Source organism: Solea senegalensis, linkage group LG5, assembly GCF_019176455.1.
Source record: "Solea senegalensis isolate Sse05_10M linkage group LG5, IFAPA_SoseM_1, whole genome shotgun sequence".
NCBI classification, from domain to species: Eukaryota; Metazoa; Chordata; class Actinopteri; order Pleuronectiformes; family Soleidae; genus Solea; species Solea senegalensis.
In genome coordinates, this window is record NC_058025.1 from 27,645,729 (window position 1) to 27,672,751 (window position 27,023).

General features: G+C 41.5%; 3 protein-coding genes and 1 non-coding gene across 7 annotated transcripts; 3 read left to right on the forward strand and 1 right to left on the reverse strand.

Annotated features, from left to right (window-relative positions):
* Positions 1 to 872: 872 nt before the first annotated feature.
* On the forward strand, positions 873 to 986 carry LOC122770227. Its single transcript, XR_006360516.1, has one exon. It is a non-coding gene; the product is annotated as a U5 spliceosomal RNA (small nuclear RNA).
* A 906-nt stretch (positions 987 to 1,892) lies between these two features.
* Positions 1,893 to 15,297, reverse strand: zfr (zinc finger RNA binding protein). Of its 2 annotated transcripts, XM_044025889.1 has the most exons (20): positions 15,194 to 15,297; positions 14,943 to 15,024; positions 13,551 to 13,830; positions 13,135 to 13,273; positions 12,827 to 13,045; positions 11,820 to 12,070; positions 11,483 to 11,701; positions 10,339 to 10,651; positions 10,029 to 10,222; positions 9,831 to 9,950; positions 9,422 to 9,567; positions 9,130 to 9,295; positions 7,871 to 8,073; positions 7,546 to 7,696; positions 7,281 to 7,422; positions 5,266 to 5,363; positions 4,313 to 4,408; positions 3,772 to 3,883; positions 3,411 to 3,508; positions 1,893 to 2,956 (listed from the first exon to the last, which is right to left on the reverse strand). In XM_044025889.1, exons 1-20 carry the CDS (start codon positions 15,228 to 15,230, stop codon positions 2,774 to 2,776), a joined length of 3,249 nt encoding a protein of 1,082 aa, XP_043881824.1. In that variant the 5' UTR covers positions 15,231 to 15,297; the 3' UTR covers positions 1,893 to 2,773. The 2 variants fall into 2 exon arrangements, with proteins under 2 accessions (XP_043881824.1, XP_043881825.1); XM_044025890.1 differs by lacking the exons at positions 1,893 to 2,956; positions 3,411 to 3,508; positions 3,772 to 3,883; positions 5,266 to 5,363 and having other exon boundaries at positions 4,344 to 4,408.
* Positions 15,298 to 17,652: 2,355 nt separating this feature from the next.
* Positions 17,653 to 19,472, forward strand: LOC122769770 (ubiquinol-cytochrome-c reductase complex assembly factor 3). Of its 2 annotated transcripts, none has more exons than XM_044026599.1 (3): positions 17,653 to 17,865; positions 19,099 to 19,249; positions 19,310 to 19,472. In XM_044026599.1, the coding sequence occupies exons 1-2, from the start codon at positions 17,758 to 17,760 to the stop codon at positions 19,228 to 19,230; spliced, it is 240 nt and encodes a 79-aa protein (XP_043882534.1). In that variant the 5' UTR covers positions 17,653 to 17,757; the 3' UTR covers positions 19,231 to 19,249; positions 19,310 to 19,472. The 2 variants fall into 2 exon arrangements, with proteins under 2 accessions (XP_043882534.1, XP_043882535.1); XM_044026600.1 differs by having other exon boundaries at positions 19,099 to 19,239; positions 19,318 to 19,472.
* Positions 19,473 to 21,211: 1,739 nt separating this feature from the next.
* Positions 21,212 to 26,129, forward strand: LOC122770160 (activated RNA polymerase II transcriptional coactivator p15-like). 2 transcript variants are annotated; one of them, XM_044027172.1, is made up of 5 exons: positions 21,212 to 21,289; positions 23,740 to 23,809; positions 24,929 to 25,048; positions 25,418 to 25,526; positions 25,702 to 26,129. In XM_044027172.1, exons 2-5 carry the CDS (start codon positions 23,741 to 23,743, stop codon positions 25,779 to 25,781), a joined length of 378 nt encoding a protein of 125 aa, XP_043883107.1. In that variant the 5' UTR covers positions 21,212 to 21,289; position 23,740; the 3' UTR covers positions 25,782 to 26,129. The 2 variants fall into 2 exon arrangements, with proteins under 2 accessions (XP_043883107.1, XP_043883108.1); XM_044027173.1 differs by having other exon boundaries at positions 21,224 to 21,289; positions 23,737 to 23,809.
* The last annotated feature ends 894 nt before the right edge of the window (positions 26,130 to 27,023 follow it).

A 27,023-nucleotide genomic window follows, 5' to 3' on the forward strand; every position in this document is an offset into this window, starting at 1 on the left:
CTCTCGTAGCAACAAACATTCACAAACACTAAATCAAGTCAAGAAACAAACACCGTTTACAAACGTTCTCTCAGAGCTAGACATGATGATGAGGAGGAGGAGGAGGAGGAGGATGAAGAAGAAAAAGCTTTAATTACTATCATTTATACAACATCCATGCAGAAAAACATGAACACAACCAGCTGGCTACATATAAATATATAATATACATATGTATATATATATATATATATATATACAGTATATATAAAATATGTAACATATAATGTATTATAATAATTAATTAATAATTATTATAATTAATATAATATATAAATAGCTGGTTAAATGATGGAACATTACCTGCAATGAAAACTTTCACTCACGAGCAAAAATGTTTCAATATTCACACGAATATACTGAAGCCCATTTCTGCCAGTGTGATGGAAAAAAGATCCTGAAATTCATTATAATGACTTAGTATCTGAAAATAATGAGAGAACGTTTGTAAACGGTGTTTGTTTCTTGACTTGATTTAGTGTTTGTGAATGTTTGTTGCTACGAGAGTGTGGTTACATCTAAACATTGAAGTCTCTCGTTTAAAAGTAACAACATCATTGTCGCTTATTGTCATAGAAGTGAGTTTGGACGAAAAGGGGCGTGGTCAAGGTTGCACATATCCCACAATGCATAGCGCTGACGTGGCGGTGTGTTGCTAAACGTGTGCATGTGTTTATGAAACGTGTCGTTGTGACTTGTTGTTATTAAAGAGTGAATATTGTCGTGTCGTGAATGGAAAAACAATGTTTGATGTAAAGTGTCGTAAAGTGAACCGTAAGTGAAGAAGGTGTGACAGAGAATGGCGTGGTCCGCGGTCACAGGTGAACAGTAGATCACTCTTGTTTCTCTTCAGATCGTAAAAATCTTTCGCCTTTTACTAAAGATTTCCGTGGAGAGGAGCAATAAGAGTATAACTCAATTTTTTGATGCCCTGTTAACGCGGGGCTTTCTGTGTGTGTTCAAAGTTAATAATCTCATTTAAATAACTTGTCAGTGATTCTAACGACTATGTAAGTTGGTTATTCTCATACCCTAGTGCACGTGAGCCGTACACCACGTGACTTCCTGTCTTAGTGCTCAGTCAGAAAGTAAGTATTTCTATTACTAGCATATAAATGTACGGAAGCCCATTTGTGCCACAGTCTCAAAAGCATGACTCAGTATTTGGTGCATCCATCTGTATCCGTGCTGTTTAGCACATGTTTGTAGCTGTTAGCGGTCAATGAAGGAAAAGCATCTTCAGCTTCATCTCTTTGTAGCTTTCTCTCTACAGGAGAGTCTGAAGTGACGTCATTGTCATCCACGTCTAAAGTCGTCTTCAGTGATGGGGTCCATGTAGGTCTGTTAAGCCTTGTCTCACCCACTAGCTTCTGTTGCTTTGGCACATATGAGGAAACAAGACATCAGCCTGAGTCATTATAATGAGATACTAAGTCATTATTATCAGATACTAAGTCATTATGAGATACTAAGTTATTATTTTCAGATACTAAGTCATTATAATGAGATACTAAGTCATTATTTTCAGATACTAAGTCATTATTATGAGATACTAAGTCATTATTATCAGATACTAAGTCATTATGAGATACTAAGTTATTATTTTCAGATACTAAGTCATTATTTTCAGATACTAAGTCATTATAATGAATTTCAGGATCTTTTTTCCATCACACTGGCAGAAATGGGCTTCAGTATATTCGTGTGAATATTGAAACATTTTTGCTCGTGAGAGAAAGTTTTCATTGCTGGTAATGTTCCATCATTTATGAAGCACATTGGAAGAGTTTCTGAGGCTCCACACTGTCCTCAGCCTCAGTCGTTCACCATGAGAGACAATAAAGACACAGTCCTTCAATCTGGAAATGTATTTATTCTGCTAATGGAAATGTTAAAGCAGAACTCAGAGCACAGCAGTCATTCACAACAGGATCTCCAAGTGATTCCTTCCACCGACAATAACCTGCTTTTCTTTGCATTTTCAAATACTCAATTTAAATTAGTACCTAAACAAACTAAAAAGGCAAGCAAGCCAATACAGATCCTTAGGAACATTATACATTTTAAAAGCCAAAAACTGTACGCGTCATGAACATGGCCATGTTTTCCACAAATCAAAGCATTTTCATCTAATGAATATACAAATACTTTCTTATATATATGAAAATAAAAAGACTAAACGACACAGAGGGCGGACGACGTCACTACAAACAAAGACCTAACAACAGTTACAGTTCTTCAAGTGTTGTGCAATGCCCCACATAATCTTTATCATATTTTAGCATGTTCCCCAGAGGACGAACCCCAACCACTTCAATGTTTCCAACTTTTCTATTTTGTCTTTAGCATCAGGAAACAGGAGCACAGCATCAACATCACGTGCGTCAAGTACAGTCATTATTGAACAGAAACAACAACAACAACAACACGATAGCAAACACCTGTGAATGAAGCTTTAAATCTGATGCTAAGTCATTTCACCTTCAACTGAAACATAAACACAGGTGAGAGGGAAGCAGTGGCACGAGCTCATCATCATCATCATCATCATCATCTGTGACTGTAGCCTAAAAGAAAAACAACTCTACAACTAAAACAGTACACTGACATGTTCTCTTGTTTGTTCAACAGCAAATGAAGCTGCAGTTAAACAGAAACATTTGTAGCTTATAAAACAGAAAAGAGACAGTGCATACAACAACTTATGACTTTAGTATGTTATGAACACAGAAGCTTACAAACTGTCGTAATCTTTCTTGTCTTTTTTGCCTTCGCCCTCAAAGCTGTCCGTCCCGTCGCTGTTGTCCCGGCGACGCTTGCGGCTGTTGCGGATGTTGAAGCGTGGGTTCATCTGTGGCAGAGGGTCCATGCCCAGAACTTTGTGGATCTGACGGAACGCCAGCAGCCTCAGCGCAAACTATAGGAACACAGACACAGAGCAGATACAGTCAGCCTCCAGCAGAGGGCGATCCAGCTGAATGACTCACTGCCTTCATGTTTAAGAAAACTCAGGAGCAGTTTTAGTTTGGATATGTGTCGCTATATTTACACTTTCTATGGATCTATGCGATGAAACTAAAATTAAACTGACAGAATATAACACTAAATATTTGTTAGCAATATTTTAGTGACAAATAATGACTGCATAATTAAATGTATTACATTCAACATTAAATTACAGATGGTGCTTGAAAATGAAGCTTGTAAACGTGGTTTTAAAGCATAAATGTAGTCGCAGTCCTACTTGAAGGCGCCTGACCAACACTATTTCCAGCTCATTTTCCAGAATTCAAATCAAACTCATTCCCTTGCATCTCACTCAGACTCATAGTTCTTTAACGTTATAGAATGTCTCATTTAAGAGCTTGTACTTGGGCACTTGAGGTGATGTCCTCCCTCTGTTGCTCTTCCATGGGCACCAGAGTGTCCACGGGTTTCTTCTCACACGGATCGACCAATCCTGGCCCACCTGTTCAAACACAACACTTCATCAGGTCACTCATTCTTCAGCAGGTCGCCCTCTTGTGGTCGTCAGCTGATGACCAGGCTCAATGAAGAGCGGCTTTTCATTTGTAACGTGTGAGATTTACAGCACACAGGTCTATAGACAGGGAAAGACGGTAGCCATGGTAACAGCTGCATGTTGGGTACAGGGAAACAAACGCAGCTCTGATCTGACTCAATGCATATTAACACAGCTAACATCGCAGTTAGATTATTACAGAGACTTACCGGGGAGTAAAATCCCAGAGGAAATACATTCAAAGATGCGTCTCAGTGCGTCGCCTGGGCTGAGCGGGGCGGAGGCGCTGCTGATGGCCTTCTCTACCAGCAGCTCCATGGCCTGGACACACAAACACACATGTGTAAGTCCCTGTAAACTAAACACATTACAAGATTATAAATGACACATTGTAGAGTTAAAGCTGTTAAAGCTGTATGTTCACTCCGCCCAGTAATATCCACCTGTTCTGCACAGGAAGAACTAACTAACGAGGAAAAGAGGAGAGACAACAGCTTCTTTCTGCTAATGATGAGACAAATGTTCAACCATATTAAACACAGTGTGTGTGCGCGTGTCATCCCTCAAACCACCTCCACCGTTTCTTTGTAAATTGGATGCAAGGCTTGAAGACCACCTAAACTTGGTGTGATGTGATCAGATCAAGTCAAGTCAAGTCAAGTGATCTTTATTGTCCCCGGAGGGCAATTTGTAGTGCAGCCAGCAGCATAAGACAACAGATCTGAGGGTCAACAGTTTAAAAACACTCACCCATCCTGGAAAGGACGACCACGTAGGGACTCGTTGACAGAGGTCTCGCAGGATGCGGATGATGATCACACATGACTGAAGTCCATTAGCTCTAGCCTTTTGGTGTAATAAAAGTTAGGTTTACGGTGCAACCAAGCAAGACAAGACAATGGACTAAACGAGTAAAAGCAGCTCTGTTATAGAGGTCCAAACACTACTGTGCATAATGGAAGCTTGAGTACGGTTTGAAGTGTGTACAATTTTGCAATCAGCTGCCATTCCCAGTAGTCTTGTACCTCATCGTTAGTAAGGGAGCTCAAAGTTTGCAAGATGCACAAGAAATGAGGACGTTTCTTGCCATCTTCTAAACCCTGAGCCCAGGTTTATCCAAGTATCTCACAAACAGGTACTTCAAAGTACAAGAGTCCACCTGAGAGGAGAGTACAGGGACTGAAAGAGCAAAGGACATCTGTGCTACTTTGCATGTGCTTCTGCTCAGGTAGCAGGATCACAGGAAACTACACAGATGCTCCTTTTTCTCTCACTCCCCATTCTACAAAATTATACAGAATATAAAAACAATACAAATGTCGAACATGAAAGCACTTCTTGATGGCACAACTATGTGCAGAGTGTTTGTGCAGCCTTATGGAATTACATGGAATCATAGTACTTGAAAAAAGAGAATACAAGGATGCCAGTTCTTGAAGAAATAACTTTTGTTCCATAAGAGCTTGAAATAATCTCAGATTTATAATCAACACATGTGATGGACATTGACCAGATTGTTGTAAGTGGCATCCTTGAATATGTTTTTTTTTTTCCTTTTCTTTTTATACTTTAAATAGTTGTTGTTGTTGTTTTTCCTCATTATAAAATGAAAACCAAATGTGGCACACAAATAAAAGAAGAAACAAATAAGAAAGAATGCATCTCATAAGGCTACAATAAGAAAGTAAAATGATGTTCCGAACCTGGAACCACTTAGCGTGGCGCAGAGCAGCCAGAGCGTCAAGGCATTTTTGCCTTTCCAAGACGTCCGCTGGGTCTTTCACCAAACCCGAGGTTACATCTAAAAATGGATTTGAAGTGTCAACATGGTGATGGGGAATGGGTGTTTGACCAGGTCAGTGAGGCTGGCAGAGAACAAACACAATGCCACACATACCAATGTTCTTTGTTCCTATGACAACCACCAATTGGTCGCCCATTTCATGATTGTAAAAAAAGGTCGTGGCATTAAAAAAAAAAAGAAGCTAGAAATCAACACACTGCCCAGAGTGAGTAGACACGAGTAAATCATTCTAATGTCCGAGAGTTTTCTGACTCAGTCTGAGCTAAATAACACTTAACTGTTTGGAAGCAAATACCATTTTATCAGGTATAATTGTAAAGCTTATCATTACCTCGACTATTACTAAAGTCTTTGACATTTTAGTTGTTTTTTTTTTTAAACAGAGGGGCGGCTTCTGTGCAGATGGCTAATCGTCGGAGTGACCTGATAAAAAAGTGGCGTGGCAATAGTAGGTGTGGCAAAGTTTTTGGGATGTGAGACAACCTTGGTCAAAAATCCTTCCGAAGCCGTTGGGCCTTACTAAACCTCAAATGGGAGACAATGTACTGGAATTGTTTTCCTTTCTCTCTTTTTGTGTTGAAAGAAAAAGAGTCTGTGCTGACTGAGGAAGATCACCACTAATATACATATAAAAAATAAATAAAAAGGAGGAGGAAGCAATGGGTGCTAAAGAAGAGAAAACAAACATGAGAACTTACAGCAAACAAAGGGGTTAGGCTATCACTGCATGCATACCTAAAACCAGTGGGTTGGAATAAGAGCCCAACAATCATTATATACCAGCAGCTGCACACAGGTCCAACCACAGATTCCTCAGGCAGCCATCTTACCTGAACTCTAAACAATACTCCCCTAAGAATCATTTGAAATAATCAGATTTCAAAGTCATTAATGCACATATTCACAGTGTCACATTTGAAATGATCTGTGCTCATCTTTCCACTAACAGAAATAGAAAAGCTTCAGACGTCTTAACATCTATCATTGAGCCCAATTGTGAGTCCTATGTGTGCAAAGAAAACAAAACAAACATCAACTCAGGGGAGCACTTCAGAACAGTGGACCTCAGTACGGTGAGTGTTCACCAGAACACAAAAGGAAGATTTGTTTCCTGTGGGAACATAACATCCAGTTTCCTCTGCCTCAGGTCAAATCAATAATATCAATAACTAATTCCAAATTTCAATTTGAGGAATGGAAGGAAGGGTCTCCTGTTGCCCGTTTCATTCACCTTCTGCAGGAAAGACCATTTGTCTGCTAATGACAAAGCAAATTTGGAGAAAAGATAACTGTAATGCATGTCTCCCAACAGTTAAAATGGAAACAGAACACCCCGGAACACAGGAAACAAAATAGAATCTCACCTGGGAATAACTAGACTTAACACAATGCAAACACTGATCATGCTGGTTTCAAAGGATAAAGAGAGCATTTGAGAGGTAAGAGTTACAGAGCACAAAGCACAAGAGCAATACTGCTGGCACTAACATTATCTGCTGCACATGAGGATTCAATTTGTTGAGGGTGAAAATTATCTAAATATAAGGTTTAATTGAAAAGGAAAAATCCAATGTAATGACTGGACGCCGTTTAAGTGAAGTGAAGTATGACATTTCTACAGGTCACAGACTGAGCCTAACAACCCGACAGCTGATGTCCACAAACATGAGCTTGCACTTCCTCAGTTGCCTCGTCATTTCTGATTTCGAGAAATCAAAATGAATCACGTACGAAGTGCAAGTTGCCAGAGGGATTGGATTTAAAGGCCAACATGATAATCATTGTGCAGCGCCAGCAGGACAGTGCTCTTCAGGGTGTCAACCAACTTATTGAGACTGATTTCATAGAAGAGAGAGCAGAAAGACAAAGAAGTAAAGAAGTGCAATGGGAAAAGGGCTGTGATGGGATTCCAACCTCCATCCCGGCCGCTCTCCTCTCTGATAATGGGGGAAGTCAGCGTGATCGTCACTTGCATCTTTGGCTCGGTACAGGACGTCAGGATGATGGCTGCCTCCTGGATGGATCCCTTGACCTCGTATTTCTCTGGTGTTACGATCTGAAAGAACACCATGATTTCAAAGTTCACAGTCATTGCTAACGGGACTTTAAACTGCTTTAGTTCTAAAGATTATAGTGATGTGTCAAAGTGGAAACGTGTAACATCTGTAAAAGACAGTACAGTTAGTTGTTTAGGGAGGTGCTCCACGATGCGGGTAAGCAGGCTCTTGGTGGGCTTTTCTGAGCAGAGCAAAACGAGGTTGACGTTTTTGTCCCCACGCAGGAGCAAGCCTTTGGCCAGGACTCCAACCCTCATCACTCCCTTCAGGGCTCTACACAGCAAGAAGGGGAGAAAAGAGGTTCAAACTGCATCAACTGTGTTTATCAATGGTTAACAGCCACTGCCTTCTTCTGATAAAAAAGGTCCTCGGCTGAGATAAAACTGCCACCGTCTGCCTTATATGAGTTAGTGCAGTCAGTGTCAGTCAGCAGCGCACACATCCCACCTGTCTTTACAGGATTCCTTCTTGTCTTTATCCTCTTCACTGGCCTTGTCCTGGTCTGTAATTATGTCCGAGACCAGTTTGAGGGCCCGTTCTGTAATAGATACGATCTTCTGGATGGACTGGAGCTCATCCTCTGACGGGTAGATGGCTGCGTGCTTCGTCATGACGTATCGATCGTCTGAAGAATCAGGACGACGCGGGGGCTGAAGGACACACAGGTACACAACTACGACTCAGACGGGCCATGGTGTTCAAATCATGCTGATAGAACATTCAATTCATACAAACACAACACACCGTCTCATGACATTTCCAGCTTCTCGTCTCTAATGTTACTTTTTAAACCTTTAAAGCAGAATTTTACAAGATGAATAAAACTATAGCAGGACACATGAGGTGACCTGGTTTTAATAGTAGACCACTGAATGCTGATCAATACCCCTGCTGCAAAATGACTCTTTATTTAAACACTGGAATTTACTATTAATCTTGCCATTATTTTCTCAATTTTCTAAAAAAGAAGATGCTCTCAAATGTCTTGTTTTGTCTACGAACCATAAATATTCAGTCGCAATGATTTATTTGTTATATAGAGCAAAGAAACTAGAGTTGTTCCGATTCTGATACTGCCGAAAATGTGGGCATCGGTATCGGCGAGTACTGGAGTCCATGCACCGATCCGATACCACATCATTTATTAGAGCTCCGTTAGCTGTGACGCTCTTGAAACAGTTGCGCTGTGCTGTTTTAGAGGTGTGAAGAAGAACCGATCACCCGACACCTGTAGACAAGGAGCTAATGTTAGCTCATCATGTCGGCGGTTTGGCAGTATTTACCAGTTATATCGGTATCCTGCATCGGCCGATACCCACAGCACAAGTATCGGTATCGGTATCAGGAGGGAAAAAAATAGTATCCCAACATCTCTAAGAAACCAGGAAATATTCACTTTTAAGAAGCTGAAAAAACAAAAAATGTTCTCACCAATCAATCCTTTCAATTATTAAAATATGCAAATGAATCAAACATAATTAGTTGAGGAGTAATTTGGTAGTCGATTAATCGTTGCTTCCCTAAAAACAAACATTAAGTTCTTTTATTATAGCATATCATGTGTGTATGTATCACATATTTGGAGGTGGTTTAGGTGGACAGTTTATACTTTAACCACAGGTGTCTGTCCATGACTTACTACAGCAAACATTTCTGCAGGCTTTGATTTCATTTCCACTATCTAACCAATCAAGTGACAAACATACCACAGGGCCCTGAGGCTGCAGACCAGGCATGCCAGGCCTCACTCCAAGTAGACCAGGAGGACCAGGGGGTCCCTGTGGATAAGCTCCATCTGGCAGACGACGACGCTCGTCCCAGTGGTGCTGCTCCTCCTCCATACGTCTCCAGTACATGTCTTCTTCGTAACGCCTGAGAGAAAAGATTAAATCAATAAAAAAATCACAGTCCCATCTTCATCTTTTGCCACACAACACAGTATGCAACCAAGAATACATGAAGTATCTCTTCTCGACATGCATTAAGGAGTGACCATACCTCATCTCCATCCTCCAGCGCTCCTCTTCCTCTCTTCTTCTCCAGTATTCCTCCTTCTGCATTTGCTTTCTCATCTTTTCTTCCTGAATCTTCCGAGCTCGGATGCTGGGCTTCACCTCTACCTGCAGGTCTGGGTTCACCTTTTTCTACATCACATAATAGTTTAATGTTAAACAGTCCTCTGAAACACTGGGTTTCCTGGACTGAGACGCCTCATTAAATACATGCAATTAAAAACTAAGGCGTGGAATGGCTTTTAAATAATTGATATTTTTAGGTTACGTAATAAAATAAAATTATAATAATTATATTATAATATACATTATAAAAACACAAGTGAATTAAAAAGTTACAGATGTTAGTCTTTCAATTACAGAAGATGTCGACTTTTCAGGAACAAGTTACAGACCTTGTACTGCAGACGATGCCGTCGACCTTTGAGGTGCATTTCCTTTGCATTGGGGTCGTTGAAGCTACATTCACACAGCTTGCAGTGGAAGCGGATGACTTTGCCTTCATCGTTTCGGACCTACGCACAAATTCAATTACTCTTCTGCTCCGTAAGTGTAGCTTGGATCAAGTCACCGCAGAGTTTTGTCAAACTTACTTCCTCTACATAGTCATGACCAACAGGCTGGACGTCACTCTGCAGTGCAGCCAGGGCAGATGTGGACAGAGAATCTGACACGTCAGTCTTGGGGTCTTGAACACCTGTAGAGGGCACTGCAGGCTTAGAAGCGTCCATTTTGACCTCTGCTCTCGACTCCTCAATATTTACTGTGGTCTGCAACTTATTTCCACCTGTGTTTCAGAAATTTTAAGGGTCATTTTAGACAGTGTTGACATTTTTATCTACTCTACTACCTATTGTACTACGATACTTCACTACAACTAAAAACAGACAACAACTTACTAACCAACAAAATTAATCTTGGGTGTGTTGAGTTTCTTCCCAGCTGAGGCGGCGTTGACAGCAGAGTGGTTGTTGGTTAATGTGTTCTTGAGACCTGCAACACCACTGCTGACCATGTTGACCGGCTTCAGGTATGGAGGACTGGAGCTGGCGGCAGCAGAGGAGGAGGCAGCCGCACACAGAGAGCTGCTGGTGCTGCTCAGGGTGACCGTGGACGTCTTACTGGCTGCAGCCGTGGTGGACGACGATGTCTGGGTGACCATACTGGGCTCAGTCGACGGAATAGGCTTCCCAAGTTTGGTATGGAGCTTCACCACCTGGATGGGGCTGTTATTTCCATTTAATTTAACAAAATACAAGAAATTGTTGCTGCTGATGTGAAGACTCACAGGCTCCACAAGCCTGAGGATATGTAAAGCAGAACGATGCAGGATTTTACTCTAACTTAACACACACACGAATAAACACAGCAGCATGCAGACTGGATGCCAACTGGCATGGTCATGGCAGCGCAGCTTGTTTGTTGCCTCCATGAAAATAAATGCACATGAGCAGGAGAGGGGGAGGGAGGGGAGCATCAGCATGGGTTTTTACAACAGTGAGGACAAAGTGCTAGACACTGGATGAATGTTTATGCTGGTGTCTGTGTACACCTGTAGGGAGCTCCACAGAGAAAAAGGCTTAAATGTGACCAGAGCTGCAAAGCTTCACTTTCAGTAAGTTAGCATTTTTGGTGTAAATGGAAATCATTGTCTGCATTTCTTATTCAATATGAAGTGAGTTCCACGTCACTGCACAAGGGGTATAAATAAGCTTCTCCCTGGGGTCCCCACTGTGGCACATCTGCCTCCATCTTGCCCTCTCCCTTTTGTCCACTGTTACTCCAACTGTCCCCGTGTCCTCCTTAGCAACATCCATGAACTATGAGACTAAACCACCTCAACATTGTCTCTCATACTTCCAAACCATTCAACCCGAGCTGTCCCTCAAACACGCTCATTTTATAATACCGGCCATCCTGGTCCCTCCCACTTCAGCTCTGCTCCTGAATAAACAGATGCTACAGGAAATGATATCAACCACAAAGACAAATAAGACAATACAAGCCTTGGCTTGACCTGTAGCCCCTGACTGATAAAACCTCATACCTTCTGGTGCTTGGCTCCACGGATGTGGGCAGCATAGGCATCAGCACCAGTGCAGGAAACATCACAGAGTTCACAGCGGAGCTGGTTCTGAGCACTGCGGGCCAATGCACCTCCACCACTGCTGCTGCTGCTGCTGCTGTTGCTGCTGCTGCTCTGGGAAACCTTCAGAGCCGCTTCCTTCTTCTTGTGCTTCTGCCCTTCCAGATGCTCCTTGTACGTCTATCAAGGAGGGAGGAATATTAGTTTCACAACTAATAGTTAACTACACAGTAATCTCAAAGTTAGTTCATCTGTCTTTCTTTTTTAAACATTTAAAATGCTGTGGTCATGCACTCACTTGTGGACCAGCACAGCTGATCTTACAGACATCGCAATAGTGGATCTGGGGGGGTTTGGGTGGTTGCTTGGGCCGAAGCGGTTTATTTTGAAAGGTAGGTTTTTTTGTGAAGGTGTTGCCCGTCCATGCTGCTGTTGCCGCCACAGCTGCCACTGCCTGCTTCTGCTGCTGCTGCTGCTGCTGCTGCTGCTGCTGGTAGTAGCTGGAGGCTGCAGAGTAAACGGCTGCTTCATAGCCAGAGTACGAGGTTCCTATGAAGAATTCAAGCTGTATTTTAGACCAGCTGATAAAACAGTATACACAGCTGTTTGAGAGCTTCATGAAAATGCCAAATGCGCATACACACACACACACATCATGATTTACATTGCTTTTTTCCTGTTTCTTCGGTAAAAAAGGGAAAACCAAAAAATTAGGGCTAAAACAATTAATCCACTATTGACCAATTTATACTAAATTAAACATCGACTATATGGATTATCGATTGATCGTTTGCTTTTTTAATAACAAACTCACAGATTTTGCAGCTTCTTAAGTGTGAATATTTTCAGATTCCTTTGCTCAATAAGAAAGAAATCATTTAAACTGAATAATTTTGGTTTGTGAACAAAACCAGACATTTGAGAACACCTGGTCTGGGAAACAACAACCGACATGTATTCAGTTAATCGATAAGATAATTAACAGATTAATGGATTGGGAAAAACAATTGTGAGTTGCAGGCCTACACGAATATTCACATTTATGAAACTGATAACTGATGAAACTGATAAGAAAAACACACACTCAAACCACTCAATTATAAAAAATATTGCAGGCATTGATGACAGTTTTATCAGCATATTCACATTTAGAGTTGGCTGAAAAAACAGGTGCAGCTAGAGACTGAGAGTAACCCTTTAGCAAGTATTTCATGCATTGATTATCAGGGTTGGCTGAGGAAGTCAAACTTGCACACAAACTGCAAACAGCATTTCAAAAATCCAAAACCGCAGCATCAAACTTACCAGAGTAGGTGACGGCATTCGTGCTGTAGGTTGGACTTTGAGAGTACGAGGGGACCACAGAGGCTGCAGCAGCGACAGGCTGGACAGTGGAGGTTACTGGGTAGATAGAAAAAGTGGATGATGCTGGACTGGGAGCAGCAGGCTTTATCACCGTCACTTGTCGCGCCTGCTGGCTCTGGGTGTATGATGTTACGCCCTGGCTGTATCCTGGTTTAGGTGCTAGGAAACATAAAAACAACTTTGATAAAAAACAAAAAAAAATGATCTGACAAATCTGTGTGCCCATGTTGGGTATAAATATACTATACCTGTCTGGTAATAGGAATCTGCCACACTGGGCTGTGGCTGTGCAGCAGCAACCGCTGCTGTAGCAGTGGGCTGCTGGTAATACTGCTTACTGTCATAGGCTACAGCTGGAGCAGTGGAGCGGACGTAGGAGTAGGTATCCTGCAAAGTAAAACAGAGAGTGGTTCAACCTCTGATACATGGGCATTGTGGTCAGCACTTTGCTTCAAGGGGATTTCTTTTGCATTGTTTTCACCACTGAAAATAAAGGGAGACTAGGTACTGGGACCTACAGTATGCTTTCATGTGTTGTTCCAAGTTTCAGTTGACATAGGACCCCTAATAACAGTAATAATTAGGTTGAGTACATAATCTAGCACCACCCTTGCCCAGTCAGTCAACCCTAAAAATGTCTCATCTGTGAAGAAATCAAGTGTACCTGGTAGTTCTGCGAGGTGACCGGTGGTGGAGGTGGAGGGACTTCAGGCTGGCGCTGAGGGTAGCCATAATCAGTTGCAGTGTGGGTAGGTTGGTATCCTCCGTACGCTGCAGCAGTAGCAGCTGCCACAGCAACAGGAGCAGGCCTAGCCACAGCTACTGTGGCTGCAGTGGGAGCATAGGCTGCTGCTACTGTGTGTGCCGCCACAGGTGCTTGATGTACGGTGTAACTGGCCACTGTGGTGGGATGTGTGTATGCTACCCCAGCAGCTGGCTGATGACTAGTGGGGTGACACAAAGGACAGAATTATCAAAGGATAGCTGCTGCTGTTGTGTTTCCCAATAAAAAGGTCACCACCATAAGCTAATTCGTCAAACTCCCATCACTGGGGCAGGATTGGACATCACAGAGTCACTGTACTGCGTTTATTTACTAAATAATCACAACAATCAAAACCACCAAGGCTTGTGCCAAGGGAATTTTGACTTCATTTCTAATTGTTGTCCCTCAGCAAGTGACAAAGGCCAGCAATAATGACAATAATAAATGTGTATTTAATGAATTTTAAATGTTCAAAAGCCGTCCAATATCCAAATGGTTATTTTGAAAAGCATTCGAACAATACCAATACTGGCTATCGGATAAGAAGAAAATGAACACCGATGAAATGAGCGGTCTACGGTTATCAAACAAAACTGGTTTTGCCAGTAACATAAATTAGGGTTCCACTCCAGGTTTGAGAGCCAGGGTTGTGCTCTTTACAGATGGGTCAAAATAAATACTTGACACTTGTTTTTTGCGCTAAAACAACAAATCTAATGGTGGCCTAAGACTTCTGGATACTTCTATAACGCAATGTTACACTACCTCTTGGCTTTCTTTTGGACTGACGCAATTTATGGTCTCTCCAATTGACTTGAATAGACAGCCATGAGTGTAAAATTAGAATAGACTATTGTAATGTATCCCATTTGAGGGCCTATTTTCCAGTGATGTTTAGAGAGCCGATGCAGGACACTTCCCACAGGCCTGTCTCTCCTAGATTCAGGTTCAGACTCCTTTCCTGTCAGACCCCAGAGTGTTTATCTCTCTGCGTGTAACGCAGCATCACTCGTTTTAACGAACTACCGCCGTTAATTCTGGTGGACAACTTGAACACACGCAGCCTGTGTGCCTCACTGACGCAGTGCCGTGCACAGTCTGGACGGAAGCTTCCGTCCAACTGCCGCAGCGGAGGGATAAGCGGCGCCCCCTCCCCCTCCCCCAGCCTGAACAATGGAGACAGTCTGCATATACCTGAACACACACACACACACACACACACACACACTAAGCTAACGTTTGAGCTCAACAGACGCGACGACACGCTGTCAAACACACGAGTCATCTCACCTGTACTGGGCGGCAGCGCCATGGGTAAATCCAAAATAATTGCCGGTGGCCATTTTGGCATCTTCACCAAGCCGGCTGGGCACTGCAGAGGACAGACATACAGGAGAACGCTAAGCTAACCGCTAACAGCAAGCTACAGTGAGCTGTCCAAGGACTACCCACTATTCTCACCGACGTAATGTCACGTACACGCTTTTCACAGTGATTTCATGTGAGGGTAAAATATCCTCCACGTTTGAAACAACACTTACCATAGGTGAAGGAGACAACAGGACATATGGGAATCATTGGTTTCGTATGTTATACCGACGCCCGAGATCTACACCAGCCTATTTATATTACATGTCGCACCCGGAAATGCCACCGCGGCGCATGCGTGAAAACGATCAAAGAGGGGACGTCAGGGTGCGGTCCGGGTCCGGGTTCGTGCAGTGGTCCGGTCCAGGATGAAAGTTGGTCGTCGTTGGATTGTTTGCTTAATAGTCCTTGAGCAAACAATATTTAACGCACAAAAATTTAATTTAAAATTTAATTTAAAACATTTGAAACATATATATATGTATACACATATATATATGTATATATATATATATATATATATATATATATATATATATATATATATATATATATATATATATATATAGATATCTATATATACATATATATATAATTGAGCTATGGTCCTTTTGTGTCTTTGTTAATCAAATCTACTTAATCTACAACTACTACTAATAATTAGACTTAGAATTTAGACAACCCAGACCAATACAGTGTGCAGTATACATTACTCTGTCTTAGCTCAGTTTTACAGCTCAACAGTAAACCTTTAATTTACTAATTACAAACAAATTATCATATGTTTTTGTTGTAAAACCAAAATATTTCACATATACTGACGTGTGAAAGGGTAAATGCATTTTAGTTATAATGATTTGCTTGTATTTTAAGTGTTTATGCAACATTATGTTTTTTATTTGTTGAATTCAGTATTTATGATATTCTGTTTGCAAAGTCAGAGCTGTGTTTTTAACTGTGTTTTTAGGTCCAGACGGGGTCAAATAATATAACATTCCAAACAAACCAAGTATATTCAGTAGATGGAATAAATACATCAGTGATCAAATATAAAGATGTTAAGATACTTTAGTGAACACAATGGATACTTGAAATTAAATGATTTACCAATGGAATAGCCTCAGGGTAAATATCATCAACATTGGACAACAGTTACAGTATATACACATCAGTTGGACAAAAAGAACCTAAAAGTAGAAGAAGGGTAAATATTATATCATTTATAAATGATATTCAATTTCCACCTGTCTTACCTGATTTCCTCTGCTGTATCCCAGTAGAACAGCACATACAGGCCTGTAGTCACGTGTATCAATAAATTGGTTAGTTTTTAGACGTACAACGCTAAAAGAGAGGGAGCAAAATAAAAACAAGGGGCCGAGCCCTCTGGTTCCAGTTCTGTTCATTTTTAAATGGCTTTTACAGGTGAGATAACTTGATGTATGTGTCAGTGCAGGAGCAGGAAACAAGTAACATATTATCTTGCAGGTCGAATACAGTTTGGGGTCCTCGAGTTTGAAACATGTGTCCTAGACACACTGCACATTTTCCATAATGATGGAGTCATAGAGAAGTGACAGCAGAGAGTGGAGAATAACTCTCTCCCAGAAAACTGGGCAGTACTGGGGTGTGTAATGGTAGCTGTGTGTTTTCTTTCTAACATTGTTATGCAAATCTTTTTTGTGGTTCAGGAAAGCAAACTTTATAACAGACCATCTGTCAGACATCTCTGCTCCCAGACAAACACGCCTCCAAATAGCAGCTGTTATTGGAGACAACACATTCCAACTACTTGTGTTACTGGTTATACGTGAAGACAGAGGTTTGCCTAAGAATCAAAATAATGATTTGTACATAATATATCAACAAGATAAGAGCAAGAGACCAAGAGTGGTCCATCATTGGAGGACACATTTCTCAAAAAGGCTGTGGCAAGAGTTCCACATGTCACATGTCATATTAATTGTGTTTTTCCTTTACATCTATGTAGTATTGTGGGCTAAATGCCTGTCTGTCTGCCTGAAACCAAGATAAATTTAGCAGTTTTAAAAGCTGATTGGGGCTGGGTCATATTTTGATTAACTGATTAAGGCAGATTGGGTGGAAAAGCAAATAGCTTGATTTGTGCATCTAATGAATGAGAGTGGTCAATAAAATCAATGTAGACCAACACCAATACCTGAAATGTAAAATGTTGATCTAGGTCATATGAATTTATTAACAGTAAATGTGTGAGGTAAACAAAACCAAATAGATACAACACTCATAGAAAGGAAATGTTAGTCCTAACCCATAAAATTGATTGAATGAATGAATGAATATTTCGGTTGATTTCTTATAAAAAGTAAACATTAACCAAGATCATCATCACATAAAACATTACACTATAGATTGAACTGTCAATTCACATTGTAAGTTGTGATCATTATACATTTCAAATTTAATGATCAAAAAGAGTTTGACACTATTTCAATTAATCATAGAGTTTATTCCATAACTGTATCCCCAAAACTAACACACGTCTGTATTTAACGTTTGTTCTCACTTTGTAAGTTTCAAACACAAGTAATCCTCACTCCAGACCACTAGGTGGCGACAATGCACCATTGTGTTGTTTATAAGCTGCCATTGAAGCTCAAAAAGAAGAATTCCCAGCTTGCACTGCGCATACTGTTGTGCGACATTATTACAAAACTCATGAACAAGTGAACACAGGAGGAGCGTGCGAGTGTCCGACATGAGCGCCGGGCGGACCGTCCTGACCATGGTCGTTGTGCTGGGAGCTGGTGTTGGCTCGTGGGTCATGGTCGTCTCAAGACAACAGGATCCGAAAACGGTGACGATGGTAACTGAGCTCAGTCTGTGACACTGCCCATCGTCTTCTGTGACTGTACGTCTGTCTGTAACTGGGCCTGTCTGTCTGACTGTGACACTGCCTGTCTGACCGACTGACTGTAACTGGGCCTGTCTGACTGTAACTGGGCCTGTATGTCTGTCTGACTGACTGACTGTGCCTGTGACTGTAAGTGTGCCTGTATATCTGTCTGACTGTAACTGTGCCTGTCTGTCTGTAACTGGGCCTGTCTGTCTGTCTGACTGACTGGTGCCTGTATGTCTGTCTGTCTGCAACTGTGCCTGTATGTCTGTCTGTCTGTAACTGGGCCTGTCTGTCTGTCTGTCTGTAACTGGGCCTGTCTGACTGTAACTGTGCCTGTCTGACTGTAACTGTGCCTGTATATCTGACTGTAACTGTGCCTGTCTGTCTGACTGTAACTGTGTCTGTCTGTCTGTCTGACTGTAACTGTGTGCCTGTCTGACTGTAAGTGTGCCTGTATATCTGTCTGTTAACTGCCTGTCTGTCTGAAACTGTGCCTGTCTGTCTGACTGTAGCTGTGCCTGTCTCTCTGACTGACTGTGCCTGTAACTGATGTCTGTCTGTCTGTCTGACTGTACTGTGCCTGTATGTCTGTCTGACTGTACTGTACTGTGCCTGTATGTCTGGCTGTAACTGTTCCTGTCTGTCTGTAACTGTGCCTGTCTGTCTGACTGACTGTAACTGTGCCTGTATGTCTGTCTGACTGTAACTGTGCCTGTCTGTCTGACTGTGCCTGTATGTCTGTCTGACTGTAACTGCCTGCCTGTAACTGTGCCTGTATGTCTATCTGACTGTACCTGTCTGTCTGTAACTGTGCCTGTATACCTGTCTGTCTGTAACGGTATATCTGTCTGACTGTATCTGTGTGTGTCTGTAATTGGGACAGAGTCTGTGTGTAAGTCGCACAATCACTGTCAGTTAGCACTTATTTCATATTTTTGTTTCACAGTAAATCAGTCATACACTTGTACTGTTTCATATTTAACCGTAGACTGTTTGTGTGTTTGTTATTGACTGTTTTTTTGTTGAGAGTAGAGACCAATGAGAGCCATTGAAATGTTGACACTGACACCCAAAACAGAAAGACATTAATACTATACATTTAAGAATGTATTAATTGCTTTTAATCCTCACAATATTCCACAGCCCTGTCAAATATATCATGTTTTGAATGTACGTGCCTCTGTCTGTACTGGTCACCAGAACCTGCCTGAATCAAACCCAGCGCGATTGGCGGAGTCGAGGAGGAGGAACATAATGGCGATGCAGGCCCTCAAATACACTGTTGAATCTAGCGACAACACTGCTGGAGGACCCTCAGGATCTGTGAAATAGACCAAAATAGCTGCTGCTGCTGCTGCTGCTCCTGCTCCTGCTGCTGCTGCTGCTGCTGCTGCTGCTGCTGCTGCTGCTCCTGCTGCTGCTGCTGCTGCATGGCACACAGGGCAACACAGCCTGTTCAATTGAAGATGGACATTTATTATTGTCTAATTTTCAGCTCTGATGTATGTGTTTCATGTGAAAACAAGTTGACCACTGGATGTTACAGTTGTTAATTAAAACTCTCTACCAAAGCACATACATATTCATCATTAGTGCTTAGAGCTCTGATATCTGACATCACACAACCATGGAAACAACACTGTTTACGTCTACAGATGTACAGTATACTAGACAACACAGAAATCAGACAATATAACCAGAACAGTCAGAGAACAGTCTTACCTGATCCCCACAGACACAGAGAGGAGGTGAAACTTTGCTATGAAACATGCTCACAGTGAGCAGAAGAAGACCGAGCAATGGGAACAAACACAAGCAACACATTTTGTGGTTAACTCTTGGTAAATCAGCCTAAATTTACCAAGGGCTAGTCTGCACAGCAACACAGCAATTATTTACATGACACTGCCCATTGCTAATGCTTAAGTCATGTTACATTATTATTACGCGACCCTACAACACTATCTTTAGCCGGTAGACTCCAGAGTTGAATGTTAGTCACAAAGCCAGATTGTGGCCACTTGTTTCCGTCCAGGCTCTTGTCAACGTTCAGTGACTCTCTGGAGTATGATGAAGACAAGTTAATGAGGAAGTTGAAGATGTCAGGACACTGCAGGTCTGGAATAACATCAAAGTGCTTATTTGTGTCCAGCCCTGGAGTCATTTTGGACTGATACACAGCCTGACCAATATTTAATGTGTATGACACCCAGGGCCGGCTCTACCTAATTTTGTGCCCTAGGCGAGATTGCTCTCCGGTGGCCGCTCTAGGCGACCGCCTATATCGCCTATGCCAAGAGCCGGCCCTGATGACACCACAGCCACACTCTTGACTCACTGATACATTTCTTTTTATAAGTTGAAGAATAGCAACACTTATATAAAATAACAAAAAACTGGTGGAAACCAGAGGCATCTCACATTAAGACAATGTAAAGATACAATTGGTGAAATGTATACAATTGAGCTAATAAATCATAGACCAAGGAATAACTCAGATCTAAGAATATATTTTCTATGAATCATTCCAGTTTTGCTCTTGTTTACCTCTCAGGTCACCAGAGTTCATGTCACTATCATCATATTGAGCAGAAGTAAAGCTACATGAATCACTTCCCTGTTTTCCTTCACAGTTCATAAAGTATTTTATTAAAAACACATATACAAAAAGTGATCCAGTCAACCAGTGGCAGCAGAACATCATGTGACTTCTCACAGATAGAGGTTATTGTTTAAATAAAGAGTTTGCAATACTGTAGCCCAAGGGCCACATGAGGCCCTGTGATCAATTTTATGAGGCCCGCCACCTAAATGTCTGTTTTTGAGAATCGTTATGGAATCATAAATGTTTTTTGTATCGTAACAAACACTTTTAATTTGAAATGGTGGAACATATGTCATTGCTACATCATGGTAAAAATATTATCATGATATCATTTGAAGCTCATATTGCCCACACAGAGACTGTTATCCAGCATAGAGTCACATTAAACCAGATGTTCTGGTTTAATGTGAACATAATGGCATGTGCGTTATAAACTGTTGCCCCCATTCTCTTGCCTTAGGGTTTTTGTATTAATGTATTTCAAGAAGCACGTCCTGAATTATTCTTACAGAGTTTTGAAACACTGTAAAGGAAAACGCCATGTTTGCAAGTGAAGAGAGTAGACACATACAGGTAAATGAGTTACAAAGTAACAAACGAATTAATATTCCTTTATGGACGTATTTATTGACGTGTGTTGGTAGGGAAATACATATGTATCATTTAAATTATTTGAAATTAATTAATGTCGCGTTAGGGGAGAAAAAACGGTCAAACCTCCTCGCGCCGGAAAGTCCATTAATTTCCGCTTCCGGTGAAGAACCCCGCTCTACTTCATCCCGTCATGTAAGCATTTACAGTTTAATCATAATAACAGTAAACCTGTGGTTTTCAATGCGTGTTTGTTTCATAAATAACATGGATGTGTGTTACGCTACATGGCTAGCACCGCTCAGTGTCCTGGTAATAGAAAGCAACTGTCCGACAGCTAACGACGCAGCGTACATAGCTGCTAACGTTAGCTACCGCGGCTAACGTGTGCGCCGAGCGCCTAGCTTGCTAACTAACTTCCGTGGTCCAGTGTCGCCTCGGCCATTCATTAGCTCTGCGCGACCAAGTGTTCACGAGCCTTAACGTGACTCTTAGCTTCACGCCGCGACTGTGACCGTGAAATCCGAGGAAATAAAAGAGCTAAGAGCTGCAACAATCAACCACTAACGCACCACCCGAGACCTCATACGGTGGATGGATGTAAGCTGTCGGGGGAGAGACGCATGGACTGTGTATGCAAATGAAAGTCTAATTATTTATGCTTTCACACACATGTAAACATGAATATAGCAGTTTGCATCACTGATGCTGCTGCTGCTGCTTCCGCTTTACGACCCAGTTACTGAGGTGACCAACGGTTAGAGATTACTGAACACCATTGTGTTCATTGTGGCAGCAGCTACGTCTGTTAACGGTGTACGTTTAAAAAAAGATGCTTTTAAAATGATAAATGATGACATCCAAAACGTATCTTGACTCCATCATGAGACCGCACAAGAGCTACAAACAGGCTCTCATGGGTTTTTTTTTTTTTGCATTGTGTCGCCTCAGAAATCATTTCCACAGTATACATCTGCCTTTAAATTAAATAGGCACAATGTTGGACTTTCTGCCATTATGTCAATATATTGGGAGTGATAATGATCAGCTTGGGCTGATAGTCGATACCAAAACCCATATGGTTTTTCCTGCGCTTAACTGCGGAGGTCATTTAGTCTCTTCTGTAGAACATTGTGCATCCCAATTTAAATATGAACAGCCCCAACGCACTGCTGTGTCCAACTCACTGTCTGAACAGACTTTTACACGCACAGTTTGATTCTTATGTATTGATTCTTCAATCGGATGATATCAGTATCATCCGATTGGTTTTAAACCTATTGAATATCATCAAACACACCATGATCCCCAAGTATGACGGGTAAAACAGTAGGCTGAATAGGAGACTCCCTCCTTGTCTTCTATGCTGGCGCCCTCTCCAGGTATTATTTCATTTTGTACAATGAAGCAATCTTATAAGTACATTCAAAGTATGTATATTATGTTAATTTCAATACAAAAGAGACTGAATGACCTCTGCAGTTGGTCGCAGGGAAAACTATATGTATATTCATCGGTATCTGTGTCATTTATCAACCCAAGTACTCTGGATCGGGATATCTGCAAAAAGGAAATTGCTCTTATTTGTCACTTGCACCATATTTGGTTTTAAACTATTAAAATAACATTTTCAGGGTTTGTATGGGTGCTTGAAATCCTTGAAAACACTTGAGTTTTTATGTTGTGCTTTCAAGGTTTAAGTGCTTGAATTTTGAATAAAGTTCTTAATGCTTGAAATACCGACTGTATTTCTTTCACAAAAAAATTCTGAATAATGTTCTTATTAGATGGAGGAATGAATAAATACTAAAAACTGGACCTCGCGTGTTTGTGTGACAATGACTATTATAAAACATGATTTTGGTTGTTGATGACTAAATTCTATCTCTTTTAATGTGATAGAAACGGTGAAATAACCTTTTTGAGTATGTTTGTATAATTGGTCATTCATCACAGCTGCAACATGGTGGAAAAGCATTATAAATAACCTTAGAAGTGCTTGAATTTGACCTTGAAAAGAACCATGTTATTTGTATAGCACATTTAAAACAATGTTGCAAAGTATTTTACAATAAAAATAAATATTAAAACAAAATAAAGAAATAAAATCCAACAGTTAAGAAGAAGCCCTGAGATAAGAGTTACAGGTGACAAATACATATATATTACCAAAAATAATTGTTATTTGAAATCTGAATACTTGTATTTCACCTTAAAATATGTATTCTATCTGCGTAAGTATTTATATACTGTAAGTGTGTGTTTTACAGAGACGTGAACCCTTTAAAGCATTTCTTTTTACATTTAATTCATGAATTGTAATTATTTTGGTCATGAGATTTGTGACATGAAATCTGAAGTCTAGCATGAATATAATGTCCAAAAGACATTAGATGATATCCTTGTTATGTTCTTGGACAGTTACTGGTCACTTTAGTTATTCTGTAAATTATAAATAAAATTCTGCATATAAATTAATAATTCTTCTGTGCCAATCCATTTTTTCTGAATGCTCACTATCATCTCCATTCTATAAAACACAATGTTTTAAGTTTCAAGACCTTCTAGGGTCACGCGAGTGGGAGCTGTCAAACACTAGAGGGTGCTACAGCATGTGATTTGATGTTTGTTCCCTGTCTCAGCAGAATGCCCAAATCAAAAGAAGTGCTCTCTTCCACATCTGGAAGTGACTCCGACAGTGAAGTTGAGACCAAGGTTTGTGTTAAAAATGCCTCTGATTTCTTTTGTCTTCTGTGAATACCTTTTTACACGTTCTGTGTAGAGCCGTGTTTTTCAGTCCTGCTCCTGAAGACGTCACTGCCCTGCGTGCTTTAGATGTTTCCCTGCTCCACCACACCTGATTCAAATGAGTGGGTCATTATCAGGCTTTTGTAGAGCTTGATTACAAGCTGACCATTTGAATCAAGTGTGTTGGAGCAGGGAAACATCTAAACTATGCAGGACACTGTGTTCCCAGGACCAGCACGAGAAACCCTGGACATTATGGGCATCTCACTTTCTACATTGTGTGACATTACCAGACAAATTGCTATTTCTTTGCGCATGTTGTATTTTTGTTGCTTGTTTTCAGCATTGTGTCTTTAATAGTAGAGTCTAAACTCCTATTTAGGAACATAACATACATGTACAGCACGTTTAAACCCTTTAATAGACGACCTCTAATCATTATCCTTTGTAGTGGACTGCAAAACTTGCTATCTGTCTTGTTTTTAACTCTTATGTCCATACGTGTCAGACACTTGTTGGAGCTACAGTGTCAGTGATGGGAAATGAAGACTTACATGCACAAATCTGAAGGACGTTTCTGCTGTGCTTGACCCAGTGTCTGCTGGAAGGAACCAGTGGGAAGCATCTAAATTGAAACTCTTTTCCTCTGGGTTCCACCTGTCCTACGTATATGTTGCTTATTTCAAAAAGGAAGCAGTGAAAGCACATGTTATTTTGAGACACACTGGTAAGGGACTGGTGTTGAGACATATTTCAATGCTAGGTACGGCAAAGCCTCTTGAATCAGCATAATAACATAATAGCAGCTGCTTTACTAGGGAATGTATTAACATTGTTCCTGTTGATCAGTTTGAACTGAAAGGATAAAGCCAGATGGAGGCAGGTGATCCGCTGTGGTGACCCCTAAAGGGAGAAGCTTAAAGAATAATAAGACTGTTGATCAGTTTCTAAACCTTCACCCAATCCCCTCTATTATGATGTATTTCTTTCATTATCATCTCAACTATTCTTAGCTGGTGCCCTCTATAATACAATTAAACCTGGACTACATATCTCTTATTTATTATTATTTATTTGTTGTTTTAGGCAAAGAGAAAGAAGCCCAGCGTTCAGGAGAAACCGTCCAAGAAACCAAAGAGTGGGGAGAGTTCGAAGCCCAGTGGTTCTGCCAAGGCCAGCAGCAATGGTGATGACAACATGTTCCAGGTGGGTTTCACAGGTCCACACTAGTTACGCTTTTTTAACGAAGACGAATGTCAATTCTTCAGAGTTTGCGTCTAGTTTCACTTTCTGCGTGAAAACTTTCTAATTTACTGTATCCTTTTCACATTTGAACAAACTATAGACTATGTTCATAATAATTTGTTGATTAATTGCTCGATGAATCGAGTTGTTTTGTCTGATGATGTCCTCAAATGTCTTGGCTTGTTCAGTTTGAACTCACTGGACAGACTCACAAAGGCCATAAAGTGTCTTTATATTTGAAAAGTACATTTGGGTGAGGAACAGACTCTTACAATGAGGACGGAAATCATCAGAAAGAGCAGCTGTTGACAGCCACTTTGCTTCTTGCAGATTGGGAAGATGAGATATGTCAGCGTCCGGGAGTTCAAAGGTAAAGTCCTGATTGACATCAGAGAGTACTGGATGAACCAAGACGGGGAGATGAAGCCGGGGAAGAAAGGTAATGACATCAGTAAGGGCTGCACATGCTGCAGATCTGAGTGTGTGTGACATCCATATGGTTCTTGTCTATGTGATAATCTACTGCAGGACCGGGAAAGATGGACGTTTGATGTCTGTAGCCGTTTTGCAGTTGTGCTGTAAGACAACATTTAAAGTGGTTTTTACTCTTGCAGGAATCTCCCTGAACCCCGAGCAATGGAGCCAGCTGAAGGACCAGATCTCAGAGATCGATGATGCCATTAAGAGAATATAAGCATTCCTCTCAGTGTTACCTGTTGGCAGATGAGTTTTGTAAAAAAGTCTGGGTTTGTTTTCTAATGGATTTGTTTAACTTGTAGCCGTATAGACCCAGTGTTTGTGTCTGCATACTCTTGTTTTCTGTGTGACCTTTCAATTGGAGCAGATTTAGTGAAAGTAAGCAGTTGGAAGATCATGGTGGTTCAGTTTAGTGTTCATCAATACACTGTTTTTGTATTGAATAATAAAAATGAGGCACTAACATAATAGTGTTTAGTTAATGTGTAAGTCCATGTGCACACTTCATGTGTAATATCACTGCTTTACATTGTAATTGAAATTGATATTAAATTGGATTATTAAAGCTATGGTCACGTGTGGGAAATGTACCAGTATGAGGTTGTAATTGTGCTGACGTCTCTCAGGTCAGCCGTCGTTACAGTCGGTGAGGCTGTAACCGATGAGGCTGTGTTTGTGGCGTCTCTCAGGTCAGCGTCGTTGTCGATGAGGCTGTATTTGTGCTGACGTCTCTCAGGTCAGCCGTCGTTACAGTCGATGAGGCTGTGTTGTGCTGGCGTCTCTCAGGTCAGCCGAGTAGAGGCTGTGTGTCTCTCGGTGTCGATGAGGCGTTTGTGCTGGCGTCTCTCAGGTCAGCCGTCGTTACAGTCGATGAGGCTGTATTTGTGCTGGCGTCTCTCAGGTCGGCCGTCGAGTCGGTGAGGCTGTATTTGTGCTGGCGTCTCAGGTCAGCCGTTACAGTCGATGAGGCTGTGTTTGTGCTGGCGTCTCAGGTCAGCCGTGTTGTCGATGAGGCTGTGTTTGTGCTGGCGTCTCTCAGGTCACCGTCGGTCGATGAGGCTGTGTCTCTCTCAGGTCACGGTCGATGAGGCTGTATTTGTGCTGGCGTCTCTCAGGTCGGCCGGGTACGGCGATGAGGCTGTATTTGTGCTGACGTCTCTCAGGTCAGCCGTCGTTACAGTCGATGAGGCTGTATTTGTGCTGGCGTCTCGGGTCAGGTCGATGAGGCTGTATTTGTCCTGATGTCTCTCAGGTCAGCCGTACAGTCGGTGAGGCTGTATTTGTGCTGACGTCTCTCAGGTCAGCCGTCGTTACAGTCGATGAGGCTGTATTTGTGCTGACGTCTCTCAGGTCAGCCGTCGTTACAGTCGGTGAGGCTGTTTGTGCTGGCTGTCATTCATTTGTGCTGGCGTCTCTCAGGTCAGCGTCGTTACAGTCGATGAGGTTGTAATTGTGCTGG

Excerpts from the sequence above, each read along its gene's own strand:
- zfr (XM_044025889.1), bottom strand. The coding sequence starts at position 15,230 with ATGATTCCCATATGTCCTGTTGTCTCCTTCACCTATG. Across the intron at positions 13,046-13,134 it reads AGATTCCTATTACCAGACAG|CACCTAAACCAGGATACAGC; the intron begins GTATAGTATATT and ends TATGTTTCCTAG. Across the intron at positions 12,071-12,826 it reads GAATGCCGTCACCTACTCTG|GAACCTCGTACTCTGGCTAT; the intron begins GTAAGTTTGATG and ends AATTCTTCATAG.
- LOC122769770 (XM_044026599.1), top strand. The coding sequence starts at position 17,758 with ATGAGCGCCGGGCGGACCGTCCTGACCATGGTCGTTGTGCTGGGAGCT. Across the intron at positions 17,866-19,098 it reads ATCCGAAAACGGTGACGATG|AACCTGCCTGAATCAAACCC; the intron begins GTAACTGAGCTC and ends ACTGGTCACCAG.
- LOC122770160 (XM_044027172.1), top strand. The coding sequence starts at position 23,741 with ATGCCCAAATCAAAAGAAGTGCTCTCTTCCACATCTGGAAGTGACTCC. Across the intron at positions 23,810-24,928 it reads ACAGTGAAGTTGAGACCAAG|GCAAAGAGAAAGAAGCCCAG; the intron begins GTTTGTGTTAAA and ends TTGTTGTTTTAG. Across the intron at positions 25,049-25,417 it reads GTGATGACAACATGTTCCAG|ATTGGGAAGATGAGATATGT; the intron begins GTGGGTTTCACA and ends TGCTTCTTGCAG.